We start from the raw sequence: 16,542 nt of genomic DNA, 5'->3' as shown, positions 1-16,542 counted from the left end.
TTTGTGTGTGTATGTGTGTGTTTGTGTGTACATAAGGTTGTTTGTTTAGGCTGCAGTACCATTCAAAGTGTTACTTTGTCTCTGTTATTTCCCGCTTTGACAATTCAAGGATACACACACACACACACACACACACACACACACACACACACACACACACACACACACACACACACGCACAGTGACGTCTAGCTTCGATTGCAGCTGTGGAACCAGATTTTGTAAATGGTTAATGTTTTCTTTATTGTTTTTATGCGCGCGCGCGCACACACACACACACACACACACACACACACACACACACACATATCATGACGATGCTTTCCAAATGAGATTACAAAGAGCATCTTCAATAAATCATAAATAATGATCTCTAAGGAAGAAGCGTAAAATACATCTAGCAAAAACTAACCAAGTTAGCTCTTCTTCGTGTTATCGTCCTCGTCTTTCCTTTTCTTCATCTACTGCTTCTTCTCTTTCTCCTTCTATCTTCATCTGCATGCATTACTTCCACTCTTCCTTCTCCTCCTTCATCTTCTACCTATCCTCGTCCACTTCTTCTTTCTTTTCTCCTCCTCTTCAGGTCTTCTGCTACTACAGCTTGTTTTCCTCTCATTTCCCCCCCCCGTTTCCTCATCTCCTCTCCCTCCTTCTTAATCTTCTTCTTCTGATCTCCCTCTTTTCTTCTACTTCATCTCCCTTTACTCCTTCATCTAGCAGTTGTCAGTTTCCTCCTTTTTCTTCTTCGACTACTACTTCTCCTCTTCCACCTGTTTTTTTTCCTCTTCTTCGTCTAAGTCGTCATCATCTGCATATTGTTGTTGTTATTATTATTACATTTTCTTCCTCATTTTGTTTCTCCTCAGCCTCTTGAAAAAGTAGAACAGCTCAACAGTGCATCATTGTAGTTTAGATGTAGGCTATGTAGTAGGCAACATTAAATGGGACACGGGTGGTTGGGCCGTGAGGAGCTCTGCACCTTTGACAGCATGTTTTTTGGGCAGTAGTGTTGTCAGCTTGTCGTGGAAGTAGTTTGCAGCTACGTGTTGAAGGCCTGGGCTTTTCTGCAGCCAATGAAAACAAAGCCAAGAAAGATCTGGGAAGTTTGCCTGCTATTGTGCAGCTGCCTTACAGTTTCACGTCCTAATCCAAAAAGTCAGAAAAACACCCCACTGCATTTTCTGTTTCTGCATAGCTCGGCTTGTCTTGCTGGCTTGAACCCATCCGTTTTGTTTCCGGCGGCCTGGCCTCTGACTGCGACAGTTTTGCTTTCTTGTGAGTCTTTTTCGGTAACAGATGGGATTTCTCACGAGCCGTGGGGGAGAAGAGAGGGGAGGGGGCTGTAAATCAGCGTTATAGCGAGAAATGGGTGGTTTTATGTGAGTTTACAGACCCCCTTCACTTTTATTGAGGAAAAGACAGCATTTCTCTTCTTGACAAAGAGAAGAGTGAGGGGTTGAAAGGTAGAGGATGAATGAGGTGGAAGCCCGGAAAAGAGAGGGAATTGGACAAGAAAATAGGATAGAGGGGGGGAAAGGTAAAAGTCAAGTGGGATTAGCAGGGGAACTAGAATGGTGAGAAACTTTGAGAGGGAGGTGCAGGAAGGAGGGATGAAGCCCATCAAACTGCTGGCAGGCTTCCATCTGGCGTATGAATTTAAAAGCAATCTCAGTCCAGAGTGTCGGTGGTTGGAAACAGCACGCACGTAAAAAGAAACAGAGACACGGAGAGTGATGGAGTGTTTGCAGCTGCTTCCTTCATTCTTTTAGGATCTGGACACTCCGACATACAGACGACACTAAGTGCATGCACACACACAAAAAACAGCACACACTCAGTGGGCTGGCCTGTAGGTCAGAAGTTAAAGGTCAGTGCCAGACTGTGACACATCCTAGATCTTATTACCAACCCCTCCCCTCCCTCCCGGTGAGTGTTTTGTCTAAATATCTGTGTCTCAGCTTGAACGTCTGTCCCTATATGTATCAGTACCACTGCTGCCCTGCCTGCAGATAGGCCCTCTAATTATGTATAGCTCCCCCACCACCACCATCCACAACAGAGGACTGCAAGGAGTGCTTCAAAGGTGCTGACGCTCCGATACAGCCCAGATCCAGATGTAGTTGGTATTCAGACTTATCGTTTTAGTGCATTCCTGAACTGTAGCTCCAGCTCCTCTTTTTTTTTTTTTTTTTTTTTTTTTTTTTTTAAAAACATCATAATGATATGGCATCTTCGGTGCAGTCTGTATTTAGTGTTTGGACAGTGATGTTTTTTTGTTGTCTTTTACTACTTTAGCTCGCTGGACTTAAAATGAAAAGACCGATTTTTAAGTGCTAACTTGAAACTTTAAAGGCAAACTCCTCCAGTTTTATGCATCAAAGTGTTTAGACCAAATTTAAATGGTCTGCACCAAACAGCAGCCTGTATTTGTTTTTTGTTTTTTTCAGCGCAGTCGAGTTAAGTGACTCCAGTTGGTAGAGGTGGAGCCCTGTGTCTGGATCGTAGTGAGCACAAAAGATGGATGTAGCCATCATGAAGTCGCCTACTGCTTTCTTTTTAATGAAATGAGCATTTTCAGGGTTTGAAACCAGATACCCCAACCGTGGGGTGGATCTGACTCTTGAAACTGCATGCCTATACGAACATATCCTGGGTAATCCTTTTTTTTTTTTTTTCTTTTATTTAAATATTAGAATAATCCAAATTCACAAAATGGATTTGGTGTTTTATTCTCTATGATCCGTAATGAGTGCCTGAGCCCATAAACTCATTGGGAAAGGGCTTACAGAGGTCAAAGCTGAGGACTGTTTTCCCCATAGACATTCATAGGACCAGAAGTTCTTTTATTTCCCCCATAATATTAAAAAGGGTTATTTTTTTTGTACTCTATTTACCCCTTTAAAGCCTTCTAGGAATAAGCATTTCATGATCTCTTCTGAACTGAATAGTTTCTGTCATATTTCAGGCCTGCTTTTAGGACAAAAGGACTGGGCATGCATCAGAAGTTAATGAGGGTGGTCTCTGCCTACCCTTTCTATTAGTTGTCAAACCACATTTTTATTGATATATAGTGATGTGTGAAAACAAGAGTACATTAGGAGGACACGGGAGGGTTCCAGGTGTTGTAAGAGCTGGGCATTTTGACATTAGAGTCTGTGTGCATTGACTCGATTGTGAAGCCTGGCTCAAAAGGCCATTAGAGGAAGTGCAGACTTGATTTCCAGTGAGGTGGTGGTTGGTGCAGATTACTTTATCATCATTATTATTGTTATTATTAATAATAATAATAATAATAATAATAATAGATCTGGTTGTGTGTATTAACAAACTAAGAAAAATTGAGATTAGACTGCTATGGCCTCCTTTCTCCTCAAGCCTTCTCCCAAATCATAGGCGTAAGGATGAACTGCAAATGCTGCTTAGGTTTAAGGCAAATATCCAAACTGCCAGACTCTGCAGCAAGCTATCCATTTGTTTTCAGTGTGGACACCCTTTTGTGCAAATACCCACAAAGTCACATATATTCTCTGGTATGCAGACTTGTTGCAGCAGGATCCAAGTAACCAAGCATGCCTTGTAATTTTAATCCCAGAATGCAACATTTCAATTTTTTTTAAACACCAACCCTCTTTCTTTGTCTGAACTTTTCTTTTTCTATTTTCAGATTATGCATGAAAATTGAGTTGCCTTCAAAACGCATCTGTGCCTGCTCACGGTGTGATTCCTAAAGTGTTGCTGTTCCCAGGAGTTTTTAAACCCTTACACCTGATATGGCAGATAGTGTAGTCCATTCGATCTTGCGTGTCCCAACATAAACCATTAAAATGAAAAAAGCATTAGAGTATGTGCAGCTGGTGAAAATTATACAGCTTCTCCTCAGATGTGTGAGTGTTTTATCACAGTTGCTGTAACACTTAGACAAACCAGATGTTTGACTGTTATGTAAGTTGATACTCAGATTGGTGTCAATGTTTCAAGTTTTAAATAATATTGACAATCACATTCATGGATGTATGTGAACTTCATAACACTGCTCAGTTATGTAAACCTGTAGAAAAATGATGTGAGCTTGGAGACCTTTTGTTGTTTATGGGATGTTTTGCAGCTCTGTTGCTTTGGTTCCTTTATTTCCACTTTAGCACATGTCCTGAAATTGGCATTTAGCCGTGGCTCGTTTTGAACATGAACCAACAATGCAACTTTATCTGATACATAGAAGAAGAAGAATTCACTGAATTTGTATTGCATTTATTGGCAACATTAATCTAATTTATTTTCACTGGTCACATTTCAGCTCAAAGTGAAGCTTTAGGCTAGTTAGATTTTTGTTCTTTTGCACACTCAGACACGCATTGCATGTGTTGCTAATAGGAGACAAATGACGTGACATGATATTAATCACACTCACAACACAGGGTTATGTTGCCATGAGTGTTTATAAAAGCTTTCCAACAGGTTTTTCTGAACCAGCCTCCCTCCGAGTGGTTCGGTAAGACGAATGAGGAGCACAAGAAAGAAGCCAAAACATCTTTGTGTTGCGAGTGTTGCGTGAACTCACTCGCCTACAGTTTTGCAGTCAAGTAAGAAACTTGCAAAGTAAAGCTGCTGGCATTGTAGGTGTGAAATGCTACATTAGCTCTCCCAATAGCTGCTTCTGCCTCGTGGCAGCAAACGCAGAACGACGCCGAACCCAACAGATTAATCCACAGAACAGCAGTTTGTTACCATTATTAGAGACAAATCTCTAATTTGGAAATCCAAAAATCTTTGGTGTACCACTCAAATCTTTAATGATAACGTTACAGAAGCCTAAAATGAAATATTTAATCTGTGTTTTCATCAAGTAGATTTTGATCTTCTGGCGATTTACTTGTTGAAGGTGATTTTTAGTTCTCTTATGTATTTTTTTTTTGAAGATTTAAATCTTTAACTCAAATTTAAAGATAATTTACAAAAGACTTTTTTTTGAATACATTAATACTATATATGGTTTATCGTGGCCAAATTGTAGTACTTTCATGACCCATCACAGGGCTGGGACCCTCATTTTGGTCCTGAATCCCTTATTCTTGTTCTGAAATTAGCAACCATTAAAAAATTGATTTTTTGTTTATCCAATGATGCAATAACATCTTTTAGGTGGGCTGATTTCCAAGTTATCTTTTGCCGTAAGCCACTTTGATGATTTTTAAACATAACTGTGCTATGAGGTAAACAGTTTCTGAAGTTATTACAATTTTTACACCCTAAAATAGGGCTGTGCGATATGACCAAAATCTCATATCCCGATATAAGACATCTATCGTCCGATAACGATATAAATCACAAATTTTACATTTTCTGTAAATTCTGTGAATCTCAGGCTGCTCGACTTGCGTGAAGTGTTTCCAGCTGTGCGTCGTGTACCTGGAGACGAGTGTTTTAACTGATGCATGAAACTATACATTTTTAGACATAAGTTGTAACGGCCGCAGTTTTCTTTGAGTATTTATTACACAGCGTGCTGCGGGGAAAAGCCTGTTCTAACGTTTGAGTCTAAGGTTTATTTTTTAGCACCTGACAGCTCTTTTTTGCTTTTCATCCATAAATACTCTGCATACTCTTTCACATGATTCAGTTTATTTTGAAGTCTCAACAGGATCTTGAGCTTTATTGTGAAAGGTTTATGTGGAAAATAAACAAGCGAACACGCGATGCTGTTACCGTCGTTGTTGCTAACAACAACGCATAAAAACAGGCGCTTGTCCGTCTGTAGTGTGGTTATATTAAATATAAGAGAAAGAGAGAACTTTAAGAAATTAATATAGCCACTACAGTGACCATCAAAACGATGAAAAAATATTGCCGTAAACACTTTATTTTGCGACACCACGAAACAAACGATAGCCTAAAATGAAACTATAGACGTTTTTATATCGTCATCCGATATATATCGTTATATCGAACAGCCCTACCCTAAAATCAGTCCAAGGGTCTTCCCAGCCCTTCAGCCAGATGTAAGTGGGATTTTTTATGGTCCATTCTAACTATACTCATTATCTTTCTCTCTGCTTCTCATAGTTGTGTGTTAATAAGAACTGTCCAAAAGTCTGCTGTGTGTGCGTGCGCGTGTGTGTTGGAAAGCAGAGGAGAGTTTACAAGCCTCCGGCGGCATTAAGTTTATGATGGTTCCAGTCAGCAAAGGTTTGGCCCGACTGCACCAAAGAGAGAAATATGAGCTCTCTACAAAATGAACCTTATGTTCTCTCACACACATGCACATATATATATATATATCCAAACATACACACCCATCTTGTGTATTCCTGTTTGATTGAGGTTGTGAATAATTGATGTCTTTATTATTTGTCCCTCTTGTGCCCTTCAGACCTCTCGCTCTTTCTGCTCACCCGTCCCTCAGTCTCTCTCATTAATCCTATTTCATGTTTCTCTCCCTCAGGACGCTGCTGCTGCTGCTGCTGCTGCTTCAGTAAAGCCATGATTGGATGAAGAAAGAACCATTGACTACCAGTATGGACCTGCTCCATCCTGGAGTTTTCCACCATCCTTAGCTCTCAGGTATGCAACAGCTATTTTTTTTTAAGTGCTTTTCTGTTTTTCTTGTAGTAGTGACTGAAAATAAAGGCCTGTTTCTGTTTTTTATTTTTTTTAAAGTCTTGCATGTGATTTAGCTGTTGAACTGAAATAATGTAGGAATAATATTATATAGAGATTCTTTTTACTGGATAGCACATGTCTCACCTTTAACCTACGTTTTCAGGCTTGCCTTAGAGCTGTGATTCCTGTATCAGAATTATTGTCTAAATAACTTTTAGTGATAAGACGACCTCAAAAGTTCCCTATTTTGACCTACCGTTATGGTAGGTCAAAATTGGGTAGGCCGCTGAAATATATAATTGTGCTAGTCTTCATCAAAAATGCACTGACAGATTTTCCTTGGAGTGACTCAGGTGGACTGCTTCAGTGTTTGGATTGACTTCAAACCTGATAAGAAAACGATCATTTCCAGGTTCCTCCCACCTTTAAGATACCACCTTAGCTTTATGATAGGAAGGAAGCATTGTTGGATTATCTTAGTGTTTACAGCAACAGTAGATTAGCATTGCTAACATAACTTCTATACCCCTGACCGCAGCTCTATCATTATGTGTGTTTTGTTTAATTATTCAGAAATGCTTTGGATATCCACTTTAGTTTCTGCTGTCTCAGAAACCTCTTCCGTCTCCCTTATTACTGTATTATACATGCAGAATCAGACGTACTCAGGTCCGTGTGTGTGAGGGACACAGTATGGAAGACGTCTGAGATCCCTATCGACTGATTTCTTCTTTGATTCCTCCATGTTTGATTCATAGTCTCCGTTTAATCATTTTGATTTCTGTGGCCAGCATCCTTGCTTTATCACAGTGTTGTGTTGTCTCCATAGAAACCAGCTGTCAGTGGGTTTCACATGGATGAATGCGGTCTCTGTGGGCAATCCAACAACTTCTCGTAATTCTTTTCATTCTTCTTCTGATCATTTTGTTCTTTTTTTCCCCCCCTCAGATCTGAGTCCACATAACTCTGAACAGTGACCACAGCCAGTGTATGACAGACCTGTCAGGTACGTACACACACACCCTCAGTCTGTTTATTATTGGGTCACAAAAACAAATAATTTGGAGTACTTAAAAACATTCTCTTGATACAGTACAGTCATTCAGTCCTGTGAAAAACTAAGCACATGATTCAGTAGCTTGTTGAACCACCTACAGCGACTGTAACTTGTATTCTGAGCAACTTTATCAGTCTCTCACATTTATTATGGAGGAATTTTGGTCTGGTCATCTTTACTTATTGCCTGCAAACCTCGATAAACTGAAGCAGTCATTTTTGCACACCTCTCCCAGTTCCCACCGCAGCATTTCAATCAGGTTGAGGTCTGTACTGCGAGTCATTGCAACACTTTCATTATTTTCTCTTTCAGCCATTCTTTTGTAGATTTGCTGACGTGCTCGGGATCATTGTCCTGTTAAACGACCCAGTTTCATTTAAGCTTCAGACAGAGCTTTAGACAGATGGCCTCATATTTTAATATTAAAATATGTTACTATACATCAGGGGTGCCCAATCCCGGTCCTCGAGAGCTACCGTCCTGCAGCTTTTAGATGCATCCCTACTCCAACACAGCTGAATCAAATGAATGGCTTGTTATCAGGCCTTTGCCAAACACGATGGCATGCTGAAGAGGTAATCAAACCATTTGATTCAGCTGTGTTGGAGTAGGGATGCATCTAAAAGCTGCAGGACGGTAGCTCTCGAGGACCGGGATTGGGCAGCCCTGCTATACATGTTCTGGGGTGCAACCGAGCAACCCCGCTTTTTTTTTTTTTTTTGTCAAAGTGAAGAAATAAAGTGACCACATTCACCTAATCTGGTGACAATTCAAACGTCATAAACGAGAGTTGTGGTCAAATTGAAATCTAGAGGTTGTTCTTATGTATTTTTAGGCATTTCTGGAGTGAAGTATTTCAATGACTCATAAGATAAGATAAGATAACCTTTATTAGTCCCACACGTGGGAAATTTGTTTTGTCACAGCAGGAAGTGGACAGTGCAAAAGTTATGAGGCAAAAATTAGAATACAATAAGAATAAATACAGTACACAACTGTACAGAATAGAATAAAATAAAATACTATATACAGTAGAATAAAATAAAATAAATATACAATAAGATAAAAATAGAATACAAATACTATATACAACTGAGTAAAAATACAACGATGACAGAAAGGATTATTGCACTTAGTATTATTGCATATGTATGGATGTGTGTGCTTGATCAGTTAAAGTCTTTATTATGGAGTCTGACAGCAGTGGGGAGGAAAGACCTGCGAAATCTCTCCGTCCCACACCGTGGGTGCCGCAGTCTCCCACTGAAGGAGCTGCTCAGTGCTGTCACAGTCTGCTGCATGGGGTGGGAGATGTTGTCCATCAGGGATGACAGCTTAGCCGCCGTTCTCCTGTCACTCACCACCTCCACTGGGTCCAGAGGGCATCCTAGAACAGAGCTGGCCCTTCGGATCACCCTGTTCAGTCTCTTCCTGTCCCCAGCAGAGATGCTGCCGCCCCAGCAGACCACGCCATAAAAGATAGCAGAGACCACGCCATAAAAGATAGCAGAGACCACGCCATAAAAGATAGCAGAAGCCACAACAGAGTCATAGAATTTCTTCAGGAGTGGGCCCTCCACTCCAAACGACCTGAGTCTCCGCAGCAGGTACAGCCTGCTCTGCCCTTTCCTGTAGAGGGCGTCTGAGTTATGAGTCCAGTCCAGTCTGTTGTTCAGATGAACACCAAGGTACCTGTAGCTGTCCACAGCCTCAATGTCCATACCTTGGATGTTCAGTGGTTGCAGTGGAGAATGCTTGTGCCTGCGGAAGTCTACCACCAGTTCCTTGGTTTTACTGGCGTTGATCTGGAGGTAGTTCAGCTGGCACCAGTCCACAAAGTCTTGGGTCAGACCTCTGTACTCCTTGTCGTCCCCATCAGTGATGAGGCCGACTATTGCAGAGTCATCAGAGAACTTCTGCAGGAAGCACTGGGTGGAATTGTGGGAGAAGTCTGCAGTGTAGATGGTGATGAGGAACGGAGCCAGAACCGTTCCCTGTGGGGCCCCCGTACTGCAGACGACCCTGTCCGACACACAGCCCTGAGTCCTCACATACTGTGGTCGGTTGGTGAGGTAGTCCAGGATCCAGGTAGTGAGGTGATGGTCCACTCCAGAGTTCACCAGCTTGTCCTTTAGAACCGAGGGAAGAATGGTGTTGAAGGCACTGGAGAAATCAAAGAACATGATTCTCACAGTGCTTCCAGCGGTCTCCAGGTGAGCGAGGGAACGATGTAGGAGGTGAATGACGGCATCATCCGCTCCAATGCCAGGCTGGTAGGCAAACTGAAGTGGGTCCAGTGATGAGCTTATTAGGCGCCGAAGCTGAGCCAGGACCAACCGCTCCAGGGTCTTCATCAGGTGGGATGTCAGAGCCACCGGCCTGTAGCTGTTGAGGTCCTTGGGGCGTGAAGTCTTTGGCACTGGTACAACACAGGAGGTTTTCCAGAGCTGTGGGACTCTTCCCAACCTCAGGCTCAGGTTGAAGAGGTGCTCCATCACCCCACACAGTTGGTCCGCGCAGGACCTGACGACCCTCGAGCTGATGCCATCTGGACCCGCTGCCTTCTTGCCATTAATCCTCCTCAGTCATGCAGTCATGTCTTACTAAGGTTTGAAGCATGCAGTTTACTGCAAATTTCTTCTGAATTTAACACTGACGGTATCACAGACAGATGTGGCTGTGATACTTGCTGTTAGGAGTATTCATTTATTTGAGATTAGAGGGTAGGATGTTATCAGAGTGTACTTGGCATGGCTGGATGGCTCAAAGCTGTGAGCAGGGTACCAAAGCTTCAGCTCTGACCTCTGACTCTTTGCCGAGTCACTGTTTTAGAGCAGAGACCCACAAATCCTGGGTTCTAAGTAATGCTGGTATTTTAATGAAGCAGAGCTGGGTGTGGGGTGCTGGAGGGAGGAGGAGAATCGCAAGGATAAGATAAGGAGCAAAGTCATTTTTACAGTGAGCTCTGGTGCGTTTGCAGTGTTTCAGGGTTTGAGTCACACTTCCAGTCAGAGATCCTGAGTCTACAGTAGATCCAGAGTCGACCATGTAGCAGGAGTGCACCTCTGTACATTAACAAATTCTGCAAGATCACATTGGCATGCAGAGACAATAGAAATGTGCATATTTATGCTCGTAATTGTGCATAGATCAGCGGTCCCCAATCCCCGGGCCTCGGACCGGTACCGGTCCGTGAGTCGTTTGGTACCGGGCCACGAGAGTTGAGGCTCAGGTGTGAAATGTATAGTTTTCAGGGTTTTTATCGGTTTTCAGCATTATTTTGTTATCGTTTTTATCGTTTACTCTGTTTTCCTGGGTCTTTTCACGTGTGTTATGAATAAATTTTCTTTTTTACGGTACCGGTACTAGTTTTATTTTGTTGTATTTATCCGCGACACCTTAAAGTCCGGTCCATGAAAATATTGTCGGGCATAAACCGGTCCGTGGCGCAAAAAAGGTTGGGGACCGCTGGCATAGATGTTTTGTGTTCTCCTGTATCCAAGTGTTCAGAAATCCAAATTTTCCAGATTTCAGTATTCAAATCTCAGGTTTATACAGCAAACGTCTTTCTAATAAAGCAGCCTTTCCCCTGATAAATCCTGCACTTCAACTATCTCTCATGAACAGCTGTCTCAACAAGACTAAACGGCCCCCATCAATTTTCAACAGATGAGTTCACCCTTATATCAAAACACATCAGTTCTCCTTCAGCTGCCTCTCGAACACCCGTAAAACCTGCGCTTAGGCTTTAATATTTGGTGGATTACTCGACTCTTCAAAAAGGCTGCTCGTTGTTGACCTGCTATTATTTGTGCTGTTGTCGGTAGAATGAAGTAAACCGCCATCTTTGTGCTTATAAATTAGTGCTTTGGTATTATTAGGTCACCTGCAGAACTTTCTACTTACTTCTGTGGATTTATGTGACTCCACATTCCACTTTAAAAGCTGCTGGTAGCAGCGCGTTTATACATTAATGAGTAAAAATAAAAGACATGTTGTAGCAGCTCAAACTGTAAAAGTTAACAGAACAGAATGTATTTTTCTTAAAGTCACTGGACTTTATTCACTGCTGAAGATGGCTGACCTTTTTCTTATTAATCTTTAAATGACATATATTTTTAATAATTTGTTACATGCACATCACTTATTATTATGGACCTGACTTTAAACCATTTTTAAAATGTTATTTCTTCTCACCAGCACAATTGATTTGAAATGAGACTGTAATCAAAGGATATACTTTTGGCTTAAATTTAAGATGCGCGAAAAACTATTGCATTGCCAGTTTAAGAATCACAATTGTTGTTGATCTTTTTCCGCTTTTTTTTTTTTTTTTTTTTTAAACCATATGTCCATTTTTTTTACAGGCTAAAAAAAAAAATCAGCTAGTTGTTTGATAAGCCTTTTTATAGCCACTTGTCTTTTGTTTCCTCATTATTCAGCACGATCAAAGTGTTTAATTTGTATTTGATAACTCTTAATGAGAACTGTCAAAGAGGTGTTGATGCAAGCGATGGAGGGCTTCATTAGACTTGAAACAAAACAGTCCTATCAGAGAGATAGCAGAAACTTAATTGTTGATTTAACCACCACTCTTGGAGCATTCTCAAAAAGAAGGAATGCACTGGCCAGCTCAGCAACAGCAAAAGGCCTCAAAGACGACAGAAGATAATTAAAGTGGAGTAAACAAAATCTCTTTGCACCATTTGGCCAAGCCAAGAGCATTCTTGTAGGCGATAAGGTGTCATAGTCCAAAGTCTGCAATCAACAGTCGTCTTCATGAATGTAAATACGGAGAGTTTACCTCAAGATGCAAACCACTGACGCTTAAATAGAAACATGAGATCAGAGTTTAGATCAGAGAAAAGATCAAAATACTGTTTGAAAGGATTAAATCAACTGGAATGTGTATGAAAACGGTGGCAACAGAACAGTATTTAGAAGACTGGAGGCGTACCACATCTGTCCATCGTGGTAAGGTGGTGTTATGGCGCGGGCATGTTATGCATCTGAGTCTATCGTGATATGACTGCTGCTTGAAGTATCTGCCCAGATCCCACAAAAGCTATGGTTATCTATATTACAGATCAATAATAACTCAAAACGCACTACAAAAGCAACCCATGGGTCCGACCTTAGCTCAACTAAGCGTGCCTGTTTAAAAAGCTTGAATTTCAGCTGAAAGTCCACCTGCTCATTCACGTCTTGATTTTTTCCATTTCAAATCCATTGTGTGGATGTACAGCAGCAATGTTCCTGGTTTTGCTAGTTTCTGGGATAAAAACAAGTAAAAATATTGGCAAAATTAAGTCCACGCTAATGGATGAGGTTGAAGACACACATGCAGTGCCACACGTTATTCCCACAAGTGCTAACATTAGCATTGCTAGTAACAGGAACCTTCTTCCTTGCAGCGCCCTAGGCTAGTGGCGAATGGCGCCATAACATCTTAGGATGGCACGTAATAAAATTACATAACACAACTAGGGACCTGCAGTGCTTTCTCAAATTGTTCATTCTGTATTTGGTGGTTAGTTGAACAAAATTCGAAAAAGTTTAGGCGACGTACTATGAGTCTGACACACGCAGCGAATGCAAATGGAGAACCTAACAGTCGATATTGGCAGCAGCATGAATAAATTAACATAATATGTAAGAAAATGAAATAGTAATTTTTTTTTTTTTAACAAACATATAGATGTTATTGACAGTGATGTCTCACCTGTGTGTTGTCTGTGTATTAACACGTGGATATTTAGGTTTTTAAATTCACTATTTATTTTTTTCTGCTTCAGGTGATCTGTCTGGTGCAACGATGATGTCAGTAGACGTGACCAATCGTAACGGCCCTGCCGCCACGCCCCCCACCTCACTCAGCCTTCGCTCTTCACACAACCAGCTCCTCACCAGCGATGTCATCAAACAAGGCTCCGCCACTCCTCCCAAATGTCGGAAGAAGTATGCGCTTACCAGCATCCAGGCCGCCATGGGCCTCGGTGAAGTGGTGCCGCCCTCATCGGCATCATCATCTCCATCGTCATCCCCGTCACAGTCCTCCACTCCCAACAATCCCAAACTAGCAAAGAATGGGGTGAACCAGCTTCGTAAAGCTGGCCAGGACCACAACAAAAACACAACTGACCCTGATTTGATGGATTCAGAAATAATAGCAGATGACCTTAATGTCAACGTGGCAGAGGAACAAGACAGTCGCACTCTTACTAATAATGATCGAGAGGAAGATGCCAACCTTCACCCAGATACTCACAGTGATGTAGAGGCTGAGCAGACGACAGAGCCTGACTTGGACTGTAACATAAACACTACTGTGGAGCTCAAACTGAGCAGCAGCACGGCTGATTTGGACTTTGACTCAGAGGACACCAATGACATCAGCATCTTGTCTGAGAAGGAAATTATGTTAAAGATGAAGATCGAGGAAGATGAGATGGTGGGGGGAGAGGAAGATGAGGAGACGAAGCCTTTACTGACAGTAGACAGTGAACCCCCTGTGAAGAACCACAAAGTTTCTCCAGGCCTGGAGCTCATCTCTGACCTCCACTCCAACCTCAAGCTCCTCAAATCTGGCAAGAACTCTCCAGTACCCCCTCCTCCTTCCCCACCCAAGCAAGCCAGTCCAGAAGACACTCCCCTGCTCTCCATGGTCTCCTGCCCCTCCTCTTCCTCCTCATCCTCCTCTCCAGAGACGAAGAAGGACAGAAGAACTGGCGCAAAGACAGACTGTGCTTTGAACCGCATCCAGAATCTGAACCCCAGTGACGAAGAGTTGAGCTGGACTACCTTGTCCCAGGAGAGCAACTCGCCAGAGGAGACAGGTACGCACACGGACAGACACACACAGAGCCCATGAAGCCTTAATGCAGCAAACGTTACTGATATTTACAAATATTCAGTGTAGTTTTTATGTGAGTCTTATGTCAGCTACTGTGGTATGTTTTGTTTTGGAGGGTTTTCCCCCTCCTGCTGTTTAGCGGTTTCACCGTCCTCTCTACTGATGACATTTTTCCATTTACCCAGAGTGTGTGTGCGTGCACATCTGAGAGTGTGTGTGTCCATTCATGGATATGCAGAGCTCAAGCATTGCTTAAAAAGAATAACAAAAACTCCAGCCTCCAGTAAATCTCCCAGAATCCCTCAGGCACAGGAAGTGCCCTTGTAACCTCATGGGGGTTGGTGTGCCAGATCAGCTGTGTCCTGTTTCCAGCTTCATCCTGATCATATGTGTGTGAACCAGGCTTAACTTAATGCATAAACTAGCTGCCAATATCTTGGTGTGTTAGATGTTTTTTTTCCCCCCTCATCTTAAAGCTCCACAGAATGGAGCTGCTTTCCTCTCCCCTGTTGCACTTGTATTCGTCTGTATTGATCAGCTACCTTGAGCTTCATCTCTATTATATATCTGTGAATACGAGCATCTGGTCTCTGCAAATATTAGATAATGGATAACCTTTCCATAAGAACCTGTAAGCTGGGTCAAGAGAAAAGCTGTAGTCTGCTGTTAGTCTAACATAGTTTTAGTTTTAACAACTACAATAATTACCTTCCCTATGTGTGCAAATCCTGAACTTTAAAAATGAAAACTAATTAAGACTAATACTGAACAATTTTAAATAAAAATGTAACTGAAAGAAGCGCAACTCTAGAAGTTGACTTAAAAACTAATTAAAATACAGAAAAAGTAATATCCCTGAGACACAGAGTGACTGAGATATTCTTAGTTGTTCAATTTCTGTTCCTCTCATCCTGTAATGATGGGCATAATGATGACGCTGACTAATATTTAATATATAGACATAGAAAAGAAATCAGATGTAGCCCTACTTTACATCTGTATGTTTCTTCTCTGTCTTTGGTTACTTTGTAGATAATTTCTCTGTTTAAACCTTTAGATATAAAATATCTGGGAAAAATGGTATTGTTTAGATTGCAAACAGCTACTCAGTTTTGCCATCTAATGAACTATTATTAATATTGTTATTATTCATTGTTACAAAGCTGTGAGGATAAACTTTTGCGTGATATTTAGAGTTTGAGAGTCTCCATCTGTTGCGGGTCTCTTGCTTTCTTGTATTTGCATGTTGGCTACGTCTGCAGGTCTCTTCAGTTCACTGTTGTTCTTTGCCAGCGTTATGTTAAAATCTGGGTATGGAGTTTTTCTCTGGGCACTTAAAACTTGTGGTTTAGTGTAAGACGAGCAAAACACATCCGTGCTCCTGCAGAACAGCAGCCGGTCCTGCAACATAACCATATGGGCACTTTAGTGTTCCTCATAGCTTGTCATATAAACAAAGCCTCCAGATTAACAGAAAGAAGAGGCTGTGGTCTCGGCTGTAAACAGTGCCGTCTTTCTGAGTCTGTGAGTTGTACTGCTGCTTTTTTTTTTTTTTTTTTTTTGGCTTTCTGATGACTCACAGTCTCAAGTTGAAAGCTCTGAGCATCTGTGTAACTCATTTCTCTACAAGTTGGAATACCAGCAGCTTGCATTTTTACAGTTTTACTGTCGTGTTGTCTGGATTTCAGGATTACATTTTCATGTGTTCATTTGTCCAGGATTTCATTGTGTATAAAAGCCCATCTAGGGATGTGCATCGCAAATTAGCTAAGGCTATAAATGCTGGCGTGTATGGCACTGTTCATATTACATACCTGTTTCTATACAGAAAATTAATAAACGAAAGTAACAGTCTTTCAGATCCATCTTTGCTTATTTGCAATGTCATTTAAAAAAGAGAACCAGGACCATGATGTGTGTAGTGAGGAGCTCAGTAAGGAAGCAAATGACTAGTTAAATTGTATATGTCACTTTCATCCCCGCAGGCCTATATAATCAAGCACCTTGGCATGCAGACTGCTTATACAAACATTGT

The 16,542-nt window shown here is 41.6% G+C and overlaps 1 protein-coding gene across 8 annotated transcripts in view; it reads left to right on the top strand.

Moving 5' to 3' along the window:
- apbb2b (amyloid beta (A4) precursor protein-binding, family B, member 2b) overlaps positions 1-16,542 on the top strand; it is a 58,140-nt gene that overhangs the window by 12,624 nt on the left and 28,974 nt on the right. For all 8 annotated transcript variants that reach the window (XM_085409905.1, XM_085409900.1, XM_085409898.1 and 5 more), the window contains exons 2-4: positions 6,440-6,558; positions 7,546-7,603; positions 13,450-14,490. In XM_085409905.1, coding sequence (XP_085266031.1) covers positions 7,588-7,603; positions 13,450-14,490 — 1,057 coding nt within the window. In that variant the 5' untranslated portion in view covers positions 6,440-6,558; positions 7,546-7,587. The remainder of the gene's footprint in view (positions 1-6,439; positions 6,559-7,545; positions 7,604-13,449; positions 14,491-16,542) is intronic.

The sequence above is a fragment of the Rhamphochromis longiceps genome, linkage group LG6 (assembly GCF_057381845.1).
Source record: "Rhamphochromis longiceps isolate RC_006_pf linkage group LG6, R_longiceps_female_GT1.1, whole genome shotgun sequence".
Classification (NCBI taxonomy): domain Eukaryota; kingdom Metazoa; phylum Chordata; class Actinopteri; order Cichliformes; family Cichlidae; genus Rhamphochromis; species Rhamphochromis longiceps.
Note: the sequence above shows the minus strand (reverse complement) of the source record. Positions and strands in the feature narration are given on the sequence as shown.